Raw genomic sequence first — 12,785 nt, forward strand, 5'->3', positions numbered from 1 at the left:
TCAGGAAGAAGTTTTTACCTTTTTCCGAAAAAGGAGAAGAGGCAGAGCGAGTGGGTTGGCTTTTTCCGAAAAAGGAGAAGAGGCGGAGCAAAAGGGTTGGCTTTTTCTGAAAGAGGAGAAGAGGTGGAGTGAGAGGGTTGGCTTTTTCCGAAAAAGGAGAAGAGGTGGAGCGAGAGGGTTGGCTTTTTCCGAAAAAGGAGAAGAGGTGGAGCGAGTGGGTTGGCTTTTTTCGAAAGAGGAGACGAGGCAGAGAGAGCGGATTGTGTGCGTGAAGCCAGAGGGTTTTTTTCCGGAAGAGGAGACGAGGCGGAGAGAGTGGATTGTGCACGTGAAGCCAGAGGGTTGGCTTTTTCCGGAAGAGGAGAAGAGGCGGAGAGGGTGGATTGTGCGCGTGAAACAAAATCAAGCAATCAAAGAAGAAACGGACCAGCAACGCTCGAACAAAGAAGGAGAAGATTGGAGGTAAACATTTTTACTTTTGCTTGCAATTGACAAGTGAAGAATCCTGAGGGATCCTGTACAATCATTGTGGAAATGAGACAAAGGGATATTTCATCGCTTAGAGTCGGCTATAAATAGTATAATGCCGCGGCTGGCAGGCTAATGTGGCCTACTGGCGCACTGTCAAGTAATCGTTACTTATATCCACTAGGGAGGGCGGTTTAATTATTCTTCTAAAGGGCTCTTATTTAGTATTACGACGAAAGTAGGAATTTATCATAATTACCAGGATAAATCATTTGGGCGCGAGTCTTGTTGAGGTCCGGGGTCACCGCGATCAGAGTTGGCCGAGTCGCTGTCCAATTCCGAGGCTGCACAGTCAAACCAGTGAGCCACATTCACCGATTGCTTCGCAACAGCCATAGGTTCATACATATATGGTTTCACCTCTCGATATTTAATTTGGAGAGTTCCTACTTCAAAATTGCTATCGCTTTCAGACATTTTACACAACCTCTCACGACCAAAGTCTGTACACACGTGCTCGGTTCGCAAGTAAACACAGAGCTGCTCCCAGTCTGTCTGGCTTAAATGACGTCACGATGACGGTCCCCTGCCGGTGAAAGTGCGCGTAAGTGAGATGTAAACAAACCTTTGGAAATTGGGCAAAACAGTATATTTTAACTGTTTTATTCAATTTTAGGGTGCAAATTAGACACTAGGAAGATTGAATTCACTTTTTGGGTCATTCTTCTAGACAATAAAGTTGATATTCTACGTTTCACCTCCGACCATTGCCTATGACCTTTAAATGTTTTATTTTCTGTTCCAACAAGCCCACATCCTCCAATACTACCAACATTCCTCTGCCTCCTAATAATAACTGTCTAACCAGTAACAAGTGAAAAGACCAAAGTGCACCCTGAGCAGCCGAACACATTTTAATCCTGAAGACATTACAATGGCAGACAGACATTAAAAAGATCCTGCTGTAAAGTTACATAAAAAGAAAGATAGTTCAGAAGTCTTGCTGGTGTTAGTCTCAGGAAATGACTTAGTAATGAGGTTATGAAGGAAGGCTGCTGATGCTCACACTCGATCCTGTATTTCTCCATCTCCTGCACCTCAGCGATGGACTCCCTCAAGTCATCCGTAAACTTCTTTCGGTCTTGTGGGTTGGGTGCGTTGAAGTTGATCAGAACTTTGATATCGGCACCAGGGATGGCTGATGTGAGCCGCACGCCATTGGGATAAACTGGTGAACAATAGGCCGAGATCACTTAACAACCACAGATAATCACATAGGCTCATGTTGTCATACACACCGAAATAACAAATACATCACGCATGTAATTTGTTTAAAAGCGTGCATCAAAATCTAATAATGAAAGCTTTTGGTTGCTTGGAATATTTAATATAGTCATAAAATGAAATTCCTTTGAGACCATAAAGCTTCTGGCTTAAAAAGTGATTTAGTGAAGGAAAATTATTTGGTAGGTTCAAGAAGTATATAACAGTCAGTTTAAAAGATATAACTTTCCAGCTGTATTCATTGGCCATTTTATCAGGTATCCCACCATGTGCAGGAAAAGTCAGTATATCAATGACTTTTTAAATGCCCATGGAGGCAAAGACAGTTCTGGATAATTACAGGTACGTTGTCTTTCTAAAGAGCTCGAAAACATTTTATACCTTTCATACCACTGCAGACACCTCCTAGGCTTTTAATGGAGAACAATAAGAAGAAAAACAAGGGAGTAATAAAATTCGTCGTCATTGATGAATGGTTGGAACTACAATACAGTTATAAAACATTTAAAAATCTTAAAAAATGTCACACTAAAATACTTTAAGAATATTAAAAAAACCCTTTAATTTGATATGTGACGTGTGTGCCTGTGTGTGTGAGAGAGAGAAAAGAATATAGTGCAATATTTGCAAGATTCCCTCTCATTAAAGAGGCAAATGTAAGAGCAATGGAGTGAGGGTTTTGCTTTTCACTGCAACATGTTGTCCACATATCACTAATGAAAAGCAATACCATTTGTGCATTTATTGCATTTCACATTTGGGCACTGCCGTCATTGCTTTTCAATCGAAAGTATATAACATAATGGTCAGTTTTAAAAGGTGCAAATTTGTAGCGACACTCACTGGCCATTTTATCTGGTATCCCACCATGTGCACTAACTGTATATCAATATACACTGCCTGGCCAAAGAAAAATAAAGTTACCATTTGGATTTTTTTTTTTTTTAATTTTTTGGGCTTTTTTCACCTTTATTTGGATAGGACAGTGTAGAGACAGGAAATGAGTGGGAGAGAGAGACGGGGAGGGATCGGGAAATGACCTCGGGTCAGAATCGAACCCGGGTCCCCGGATTTATGGTATGGCGCCTTATCCACCTGAGCCACGACGCCCCCGCCATTTGGATTTAAATAAAGAAATACTTAAGAGCCTTTGGGATAATTACTTTGATAATTACTGCAGTGATTAATATTTTTAGCTGGTAACCATTCTTTTAACCCAAACTGATGCAGTGAGTAGCTTCTCATTTCTTGAGCAACCATGTCGGAAGATGTATCCCATGGTCATGGAAAAGATGTTATTGTGTTTCAAAAGGGTCAAATTATTGGCCTGCATCAAGCAAAGAAAACAACTAAGGAGATTGCTGAAATGACTGGAATTGGGTTAAGAATTGTCCAATGCATTATTAAAACTTGGAAGAATAGTGGTGAACCATCAAGTTCGTGGAAAAAAATGTGGTTGGAAAAAAATCCTGACCAACTGTGATCGGAGATCACAAACACTTGAAGTCGAATTGTAAAAAATGGGAAGTAGAACTCACGGCTATGTTTAACACTGAAAGTAAGATTATTTCCACACTCACCATGTGACGAGAACTCACAGGATTGGGACTACAGAGCTGTGTGGCCACAAGAAAACCACTTGTTAGTGAGGCTAATCGGAAGAAAAGGCTTTAATTTGCTCTCCTGTCACCAAGATCTTGTCTTGATGCAAAATTAATGCAACTCTGGATGGAAATAAACGTTGTGACATTGCATAAGATTGTTGAAACAATGTCACGGCGAATGCGTACCATAATCAAAGTTAAAGGTGGTCCAACAAAATATTATCGGATGCACCTTTTTTTGGCCATGCAGTAAATATAGAAGAAGAACTTTATTCATCACATGTACACCTGTGAGATTCCTCTCTGCATTAACCTATCTGAAGCAGTGAACACACACGTGAGCAATGAGCACGCACACATACCCAGAGCAGTGGGCAGCCATACTAACAGTGCTCGGGGAGCAGTTGGGGGTTAGGGCCTCTGCATGCTCTTGCGACAAGGCTTTCGCAGATAGCTTTTCGCAGACAGTTGTAATTTATCGTTGAGCAGGGAGTAATAGGCGTGCGCGATGTTATTCACCGCCACAACGCAAGGGGGCGCGAAGTCGCAAAATCGCTAGGAGTAGTTGGTGGGTGTGGTCAGTGGAGTGTTTATCCTCCGGTTACTTATAATGACTAGAACTGGAGTCGTATAGATGTACGTACTTCCTCACTTCCTCGATCAACTGCTCTTCGTGCTGCTCCATCTTCACTCGTGTTTTTAAAAATGGCGGTAGTGAAAACAAACCAAACCGGGAAAGTAGGGAAGCAGAAGTGCATGTACAGCGGATGTAGAGTGGACCAATCAGAGCCCTCTTGTCTGTGACGCTGTCTGCGAGGCTTCTGCGGTGGTCACAATTTTTGGGAGGTGCGCGCAGAGCTTCTGCGAGGGGGGGGGGGGGGGCTACGCAGACGCCATCTGCGACGCCATCTGCGAGGACTGCGTTGTCAGCATAAATTGGCCTTTAGGGTGCCTTGCTCAAGGGCGCCTCAGCCATGTTAACCTAAAGTGCATGTCTTTGGACTGGGGGAGGAGAACCGGAGCACCTGGAGAAAACCCATGCAGACACGGGGACAACATGCAAACTCCACACAGAAAGGCCCCCGTCGGCCACTGGGCTCGAACCCAGAACCTTCTTGCTGTTCTGTGCTAACCACTATATCACCGTGCCGCCCTATAACAAGTATAACTTCTATTTAACGTAACTACAAAAATGAAAAAATCTTAATTGTGTGTCTGGTCAGATCAGAAGAGTGTGAGGGTCAATTTTTACACAAGGATTAGAAGTGACATCTACCAGCAACTGGGAGGAGGAATACAAGCAACAAAGGGCAAAATGTCTGTAATACTTACCTTTATGCAATTTGCAAATAATACACATTTATTTTGCACATTTAAATAACAAAAATTAAAACATTGTGACCTTTTCTGCTAAAATTTTAGATACAGAAAGCTAAAAATGGTTGATCTTTGTCTGTATTACCAGACATGTACTTGGTTAAAAAAAACAAAAGTTAACAACGAAAAAAAAACCCCAAACAAATGGATACCTCTCAAATAAGGAGCTCGACATTACAACTCAAGTAACAGATAATAATAACAGATAGGAAGACAAAGCACAAATCTCTTGTGCTGTATTTCTTCTTCCATTAGAAAATACTGATATAATGAAATTATTTTAGGCTGGGAATAACAGATGCTCGGGGAGGGGTAAAAGAAGAGTGGGGAGGAAAAAGCCACTTACACTGGTTCTCGAAGAGGAGCACCTGCATGCCATATAGAGAGAAGGACTGCCTGAAACTATACGTCACAGAGTTCTTCTTCTTCTGGAAAATCTTGGTGACCTGAATTGAAAGGGTGCAAATACCTGAGGACCCCATCTGCTACTGCTTATCCTTTTTCTTTTTAATCTTATCTGTTATCTTAACTGACTCTTCTCTATCATACAACAGCTACAACTTCAGAGCTCACACAATTTCTATGGTTATTCAGCATACATGAGCCAAAAGATTCCTGCAATCGCTCTGATCAGTAGAGGGGAGGAGATGATGATCATCCTTCCCTTCCAGAGACAGAAGCAAACATTTATGCAGTTAGAAGCTGCAGTACTTTGTACTTCCCCCTGGATGTCATTCTAACAGCTCATTCAGGCTGTTCTTACCACCAGAAGGTCATTGAAGAGGAAGATCTCTCTCTGGTGGAGACCGAGTTTCTGTGGCTTGTTGGGATCTGGGACCTCAAACAGCCTGCAGTAACACACTAACCTGCGATGTGGTAAGGATAGCACCTGTAAAACAGAAAGTACACAGCCCATTTTTATCACTACATCACAGGGTTATGTTAAATCATAGCCAATATCTGTGGCGTTATGGTCAGTATGGGCAAAGGGCAAGTCGTCAGTTTGCAGATGTGGAAAATGGGACCCAAAATGACCTGTGCTTGATTTTGTTTCAAAATAATTAAAAAGGAGCAAAATACATAAATGATACCATAAAGGACACAATAAAGGGAAAAGTAGCAGGATTGACACTTACATCCACCATGTTGAAGATAAACCCTAGGGTACTTAAAATAGTTCATTTTATATTAGATATTTGGCTGCTTCATATTGATTTCTCATGACTGACAAGATGAAACATTTTCTCACTCCATAGAAGTCAGAGAATGATAAAATATAGCATTTTAAAATTCAGTCATTAAATCTCACAGAAGATAACATTTCAGAAAACAGATTACAGTAAAAATATTTTTAAATATTGAAGGGAAATATTAAAGGACTGTCTAAAAAGTGCATGAAGTAGATTAATTCTAAGATTCAGGTCCCACATATTTGGCTAAAAACGGTCTGAAATAAAAGTAGTGAAAGGAGCAATTTTCTTTACTACAAGCGATGCATGTTTAGCCTTCTTTTAGCAAAATCTGTGGGGTATGAAACTTACCGTACAAAAACATTCACTTCATGTACAATACTCAGTGCTTCTAAAACATTATCTGCTTGCACAATTTAACAGTGTACAGTGGAAATTAATTTGCTTTCAAATGCACTTGAAAAACTGAAGTGTAAAAACTCCAGGAAAATAATATTTCAACACTATTGCTGTTAACACTAATATTTTAACACTTTCATTACATGCATTGTGGCATCATTGCTATCATTTTGTCAATACTTCCAGTATTACTTGTTTAAGTTTTTGGACCACTTTTTCTCCACTTGTCTCCCTACTCTGAGCCTGACACCATAAGCAATGTAAAATATTTCAGTCATGATTTAGACCTCATTACACTATGGAGACAGCCCTGGTTAAAGTAGTAAATGACTAATCAAGACTGACTCTCTTTGTTTGTATTACTTATCTCAGAGCAGCCTTTAGATCACAATATTCTTCCAGTCAGAATTGTTGGAGTTAAAGGAATGGCTCTTTCCTGGCTCAAGCCTTATCTGACTGACGGTTAATAATTTATACATGTTGTAAATGGGGCGGCACGGTGGTGTAGCGGTTAGCGCTGTCACCTCACAGCAAGAAGGTCCGGGTTTGAGCCCCGCGGCCGGCGAGGGCCTTTCTGTGCAGAGTTTGCATGTTGTCCACGTGGGTTTCCTCCGGGTGCTCCGGTTTCCCCCACAGTCCAAAGACATGCAGGTTAGGTTAACTGGTGACTCTAAATTGACCGTAGGTGTGAATGGTTGTCTGTGTCTATGTGTCAGCCCTGTGATGACCTGGCGACTTGTCCAGGGTGTACCCTGCCTTTCGCCCATAGTCAGCTGGGATAGGCTCCAGCTTGCCTGCGACCCTGTAGAACAGGATAAAGTGGCTAGAGATAATGAGATGAGATGTTGTAAATGGTGACTTCTCTATGCATACAGAAGTGAAGTCTGGTGTTCCACAAGGCTCTGTTCTTGTACCATTACTTTTTCCCCTACCTCTTGGTACAATTACTCAGAAACAAGATATTAGTTCCACTGCTGTGCTGTTGTGTCAGCAAAACTGGATGACCGATACCAACTTAATAAAGTGGAGGAAAATATAAAGGACATTAGATATTAGAATGTATTTTGACAAAAGTACTACACAAATAAATTTGACTAAGTGAATGTGTCTGATGTGTGAATATAGTCAATAACCAGAAGGCAACATTAGCACCATAAATTAACAATAAAATATGTTAATCGGTGTTCATTACAGTTACTGCAAGGTTATTGGATCGAATGTGAATACTATTTTGCTTGCTAACTGTCAGTGGACCCTTTTCACGTGACGTCACGACAAACGCGGCCGCCATTTTGGACATGTACTACCAGTAGTTTACCACAGCCAACATTGAGGAACGGCAGCAAAGAAAGTTTTTACTTTCAGCAAGACTTCCATCATGCCACTATATTGTTGTGTACCTGGATGTAGTAACCATCAACAAACAAGGCAAGGGTTATCGTTTTATCGGATCCCGGTAGATGCTGACTGACAGAGAAGATGGATAGCGGCATACCAACGCTTGTGTAGTGACCACTTTGTTGGAGGTAAGACGAATAAAATTAGCCAGAAAAGGCATTACATTGCTGTTAACATTCCATTCTAGTTTACTGTAATTATGATCTGGCAGCTATTTACACCGGATCCAGTGTAAATAGCTGCCGGAGCCAACGTCCGAGCTAGCGCTGGCTCCGGAACCTCGGACGTTGGCTCCGGCAGCTATTTACACTGGATCCGGTGTAAATAGCTGCCAGATCATAATTACAGTAAACTAGTAAATACAGTTTTCTGCATCTCGCTCCTTTTTCTTTTATGTTTGTCGCCTTCCTCGCATTCAAACCGATTCGAGCCGAAGTCCACTACATGTCCAAAATGGCGGTCGCTGTTACGAAGGTCACGTGACTGAAAAGGGTCTATACATGGATAGAAATTTTGTGCAAAACATACGTTTTACTACTATTCAACAAAAAAAAAGAGCCAAATAATACTTACACATCCAAGGCCATGGTGGAGTGAGCCAATCTGAAAAACAAGCAAAACCCACATCGATCATAACAACATAAAGCCAAGTGACTGTGAGAAAGGATCTGCAAGAAGGAGCATGATTGGAGAGTAAATATATATGTTTTTTTTCTCTTCTCTTTCCCCATGTCTCTAATTTTAACACACCCTTCTGGTGTCTATAAGCTTTGTGTGTGGCTGAGATCACTGCTGGAGTTGAAGAAGAGCAATGCTGCCGAGTTTGAACTAATTACAGCAGTAAGGGCCAGAGGCACCTCCATTTTTGCTCCACAGGGGCTCTGCATTAACAGGAAGGCTGATGGGACTCATGGTGTTAAACAGACATGAGGGATGGGGCTGCAGGTCAGGTTGTGTGCAATTTCCATTAGACATAAAATGGTAATTATTACCATTTCAAAATTGTGGTGGCTGAAGCTGAACTGCAGTTGAATTCTTAAGTGCACCTTAGTTCCCAGGAGGAAAAAAAAAAACCCCAGACAAAATGAGAATCTACATTAGATTGGGCTGGGATTTAAAACCTACCTTGAAACTCTCTCATTCCTTTTATTTTTTTATCTTCCTTCTCTCTCTTTGTTACTTACGCCATCCATTAGGCAAAGTAATTTGCCTCAGACCCCAATAAAGAGGAAGCCTTATGAGAAGAAGCTTGCAGTAGATCAGAATTGAACTTAAAGTGGCTATGGTGGTCTCTCTGGACAAGCTGATCCAGGGCTAATCCAGGGTCGGTGGCCATGAATGTCTAGGGATAGCAAGCTGTATATCTGTCCTACAGAACTAGAGTGTTGCTTATGTATCCAGAAGAATCCATTGTTATGGCCACCTTGAATGTAAATAATGTGACCTAAGAGAGTCTACACTGCTCTGTACACTCTGCAGGGTTTCCCATACATAGACCATTGTGTGGCGCAGTGCCACACAATGGATTTCTATCGCCACACAATCAGACTCGCGATTTTGAAAAAAAAAATTCCGTTGCGTATCGTTCCGTTCATTCATAGTGCTCTTTCTTCTTGTTCACGTGCGTGCGCGCACACACCCACACACAGAGACAGAGAGGCGTGTACACAGGCCTGCCGTTGCGCATATACCCGGACTGCAAGTAGGCCTGTTAGGCTAATTAAAAATAACGCAGCCTTCCCGATTCGCCTTCCAACCACTTATTTTAAAAGGTAGCCTACGTCGTGCTCGTGAGGAGCTTTATCATAGCCTTCTTGGCTTACATGAAACGGACATCCCTGAGTCAGGCTGTAAACCAATTTTGATGCATACAGTAGCAGCTTGACGCGAGGAACCTGCCTTATTGCATTATCCCGTTTATCCCGCTTCAGCATTCATGCAAGTTATTAATAATGGCTTGACATTCACAATAAATAAGGATTTCCCACTAGCCTAAATAAAATGTTATACTTGCGGGGATGCCTATTTGATGCTATCTGAAGCATAAAATCTGAATATTTTAAGAAACATCTTTATTAGCTTTATTGGCGAAGTAGATAAACCATCACTGATACACACACACACACACTGGCAGCTGATTCGCCCACTCCTCCTCTCCACGCATACTGCTTGAGGGCTATCAAGAGGAAAACCCAATGCTGCGTGATATTTAGCACAGAGAAGACGGTCAACAATATCTGGAGTCTACCAAAGGTTAGTATGATGTACTGTGCTCAAACACACCCGCCCAGGATGTAACTCAGAAAAGGTAGCCTTATGCTAGCTTTATGAACTGCTAGCCTTATAACGTTATCAATATTGAACATTCAGCTGTCACAGCCTATAACGTTGGAAACGCAGCAAACAATGTGATAAAGATAAAACGCGGTAGTTGAGATAGGCTACTGTAGGATGCCCATAAGCTAATAATAACTTCGTATTTATTTGACTATTATAATTTCATTGATTCTCAATGTTTACTGCTTTAACCCAGATGAGTATTGAAAAGAATTAAATGTTCTTTAATTAAATGCAGAATTAAATGTTCTGATTGGTGCAAAGCCTGCATGCCCTATTAGGGTAATGCTTTTTCATTATTGTTAGTTGCCTTGGTGTTACCTTAAGTGGTTTCTTACATCTAATTATGATATTTTATTTTATTATTTTGTTGTTACATTATACTATTTATTTCATTTTAGTATTGGTTGAGGTAAGTGTTGAGTTCAATATTTAAAATAAAAACCTCTAGCTTGTTTTTTGCAATTTATTCCTTGAATGTCAACTAAAGAATGATTGAAAGATTGCCACCAAAACGGCAAAAAACTAAGGTAAAAACTAAACTTTAACTTCAATTTTGGTGAGCAATTTTCATAAATTTAAAAGACAGGTTTTCCACCAACATCAAGCCCAGCAAACTAATGGCCTGCCCTGTAATGTAAAGTTGGGTCGAGGAATGAAACCAGGCAGGGTTCTGGTAAAAATTGTTTTAGCTGTCTTCTCTTAAAGAACTTAAAAGAATTTAGATTGAACTGAATAATCTCAAATGCTTCTTGTAGCTTTAAAATAGTCCCAGCAGGTGACTCTGAAGAAAAATACTGTGTGTTTGAACACCGCCCGCTGTAAACACTTTGCATACACCCCAATGACCGACTCCACCGACCGCCACGACACCACTGTGCACGATTCCCTCATCGGCACAGTGGAGCACCACAAATTGCTACCTGGTCTGTGGGAAACACTGCTCTGCCTTTGTAAATATAAAGTAAATGCGAAAAGAGTTTTTAAAGTCTAGTTTTTAAAGTGCTGTTTTTAAGTCCTGACCTGTCTTAAGATCTGTGATGAACTGTGATGAGCAGCTCCAGATAGAAGGAAAGGATAGCAGATGTGGTGATAATGTCACTCACTGGCTTCTTCCCAACGATGAGCTTCTCCACTTTTTGCACTTGGGACACATGGTCTTCATTTGTTTTGAGCTCCCGTTTCCTGATCCGCTCATAAATACCAATCAGCATCTCACGAGGGATGTCTTCTCCATCATCAACCCCTGCCAGATAAGCAGAATTTTAGGAGATTTGTACTTTAGGTCAAGCACAACTTAGAATTAATACTCAGTACTCTTATTTAATTTTATGTTTAAAAAACACCTCAAATGCTTTCTCTTTCTTTTCTCCAATTTAATACTTTTTTTTAATCAATCTTTGCATTTTGACTTGAAAGTCCAATCAAAGCATTGCTAGTTTTTAGCGATGAAACAAATCACATCTGCAAAAGGAGTCACTTGTGCTTCCATAGGTCAAAATTACTTTAATGGGGAGAACATCTGCTGATCTCATGAAAACACTGTATGAATTTGAATAAATAAGAATGATATGGTTAGAATTGTTTGAATTTCATACAGTTGCATATGCGCCATCCCTAACGTTTCAAGTTGTGCAAATAGTTGTAATTTAAAACTGAATAAAAGTTTGACCATGCTGGGAGGAAAAAATAAATTGCTTATTGCATCTTCTCTTTCTCTTATTGAAATTGCATCTCCACTTTCAATGCCACACATTACCCTTGCTTTCATTGAACTGTTTCTGTAAATTTTTGCAAATGCTGGAGGCTTTTACACCGTTTTCTTTTTGAATTTCTATACTTAATTGTGCATATATGAAAGCTCAGTCGCAAACACACCACAAAAGATGAGACTCGATATCTATGCAAAACTATACTGTTATGCAGAATCATTCATTGACTTTATAACACTTGCAAAATACTGTATTACAGTTAATTATTCCTTCTGAGAGTGAACGATTTCTCAGAGGGCGAATTAAAGGCTTGTATAGATTCAGTGAATAAACAAAAGTCACACCTCGTAGATTCTTTACAAAGTCCTCCAGCTTCATCTTCCTCTCTGGCTTTACATTAGGGCTGTACATGTCTGTGTTGAGGAGGATGATCGCAAACGCCAAGATGAAGATCGTATCTGGGTTGCGAAATTGCCGCACAACGCCAGGGTTGCAGATGCAGTAGCGCTGGCTAGACAGACACAAGCAGTTTCCCAAATGAAAAGTCAAAACAAGCGAGGACCAGACAAAACAATGCTGCATTTCACTAAAGGTTATAACTTTAAGTTCCTCTGATGAGGAAATGCAAAAGAAAATGCCCCCTCAACTTGGAATTCCTACTTGGGAACTCGGGATGGTTTAATCAACTCCAAGTTGAGCAAGTGGCATCAAATCATGGCTGTGCACAGCATCAACAGTACACAACGTACTTACCTTACGCAAGTTATGCTGTATATACAAAGTATTTGGTTAGATCAATCAACATACAGACATTCACCTGAGGAAAATACAGACCGTTCATCATCACAGTTAGATAGCCAGCTTGTTACGAACAAAAGATGAACAAAGAGGTGTTCATGGGATTTCCCCAGTTTGTAGCTCAAATGAACAGAGGATGATAATTCTGTTATTTCCCACTTCTGAGGTAAGCTGAATGCAAGCAATACACTGGACTGAGACAAAACCAAATGTGCTTC

At 40.7% G+C, this 12,785-nt stretch overlaps 1 protein-coding gene across 5 annotated transcripts in view; it reads right to left on the minus strand.

The window, feature by feature from the left end:
* The window catches only part of iqsec1b (IQ motif and Sec7 domain ArfGEF 1b), a 514,186-nt gene that overhangs the window by 13,459 nt on the left and 487,942 nt on the right, over positions 1-12,785 (minus strand). For all 5 annotated transcript variants that reach the window (XM_060910459.1, XM_060910458.1, XM_060910461.1 and 2 more), the window contains 6 exons: positions 12,114-12,280; positions 11,164-11,303; positions 8,294-8,323; positions 5,497-5,622; positions 5,080-5,179; positions 1,535-1,696 (listed from right to left, as the gene is read on the minus strand). In XM_060910459.1, coding sequence (XP_060766442.1) covers positions 1,535-1,696; positions 5,080-5,179; positions 5,497-5,622; positions 8,294-8,323; positions 11,164-11,303; positions 12,114-12,280 — 725 coding nt within the window. The remainder of the gene's footprint in view (positions 1-1,534; positions 1,697-5,079; positions 5,180-5,496; positions 5,623-8,293; positions 8,324-11,163; positions 11,304-12,113; positions 12,281-12,785) is intronic.

The sequence above is a fragment of the Neoarius graeffei genome, chromosome 26 (genome assembly GCF_027579695.1).
Source record: "Neoarius graeffei isolate fNeoGra1 chromosome 26, fNeoGra1.pri, whole genome shotgun sequence".
Classification (NCBI taxonomy): Eukaryota; Metazoa; Chordata; class Actinopteri; order Siluriformes; family Ariidae; genus Neoarius; species Neoarius graeffei.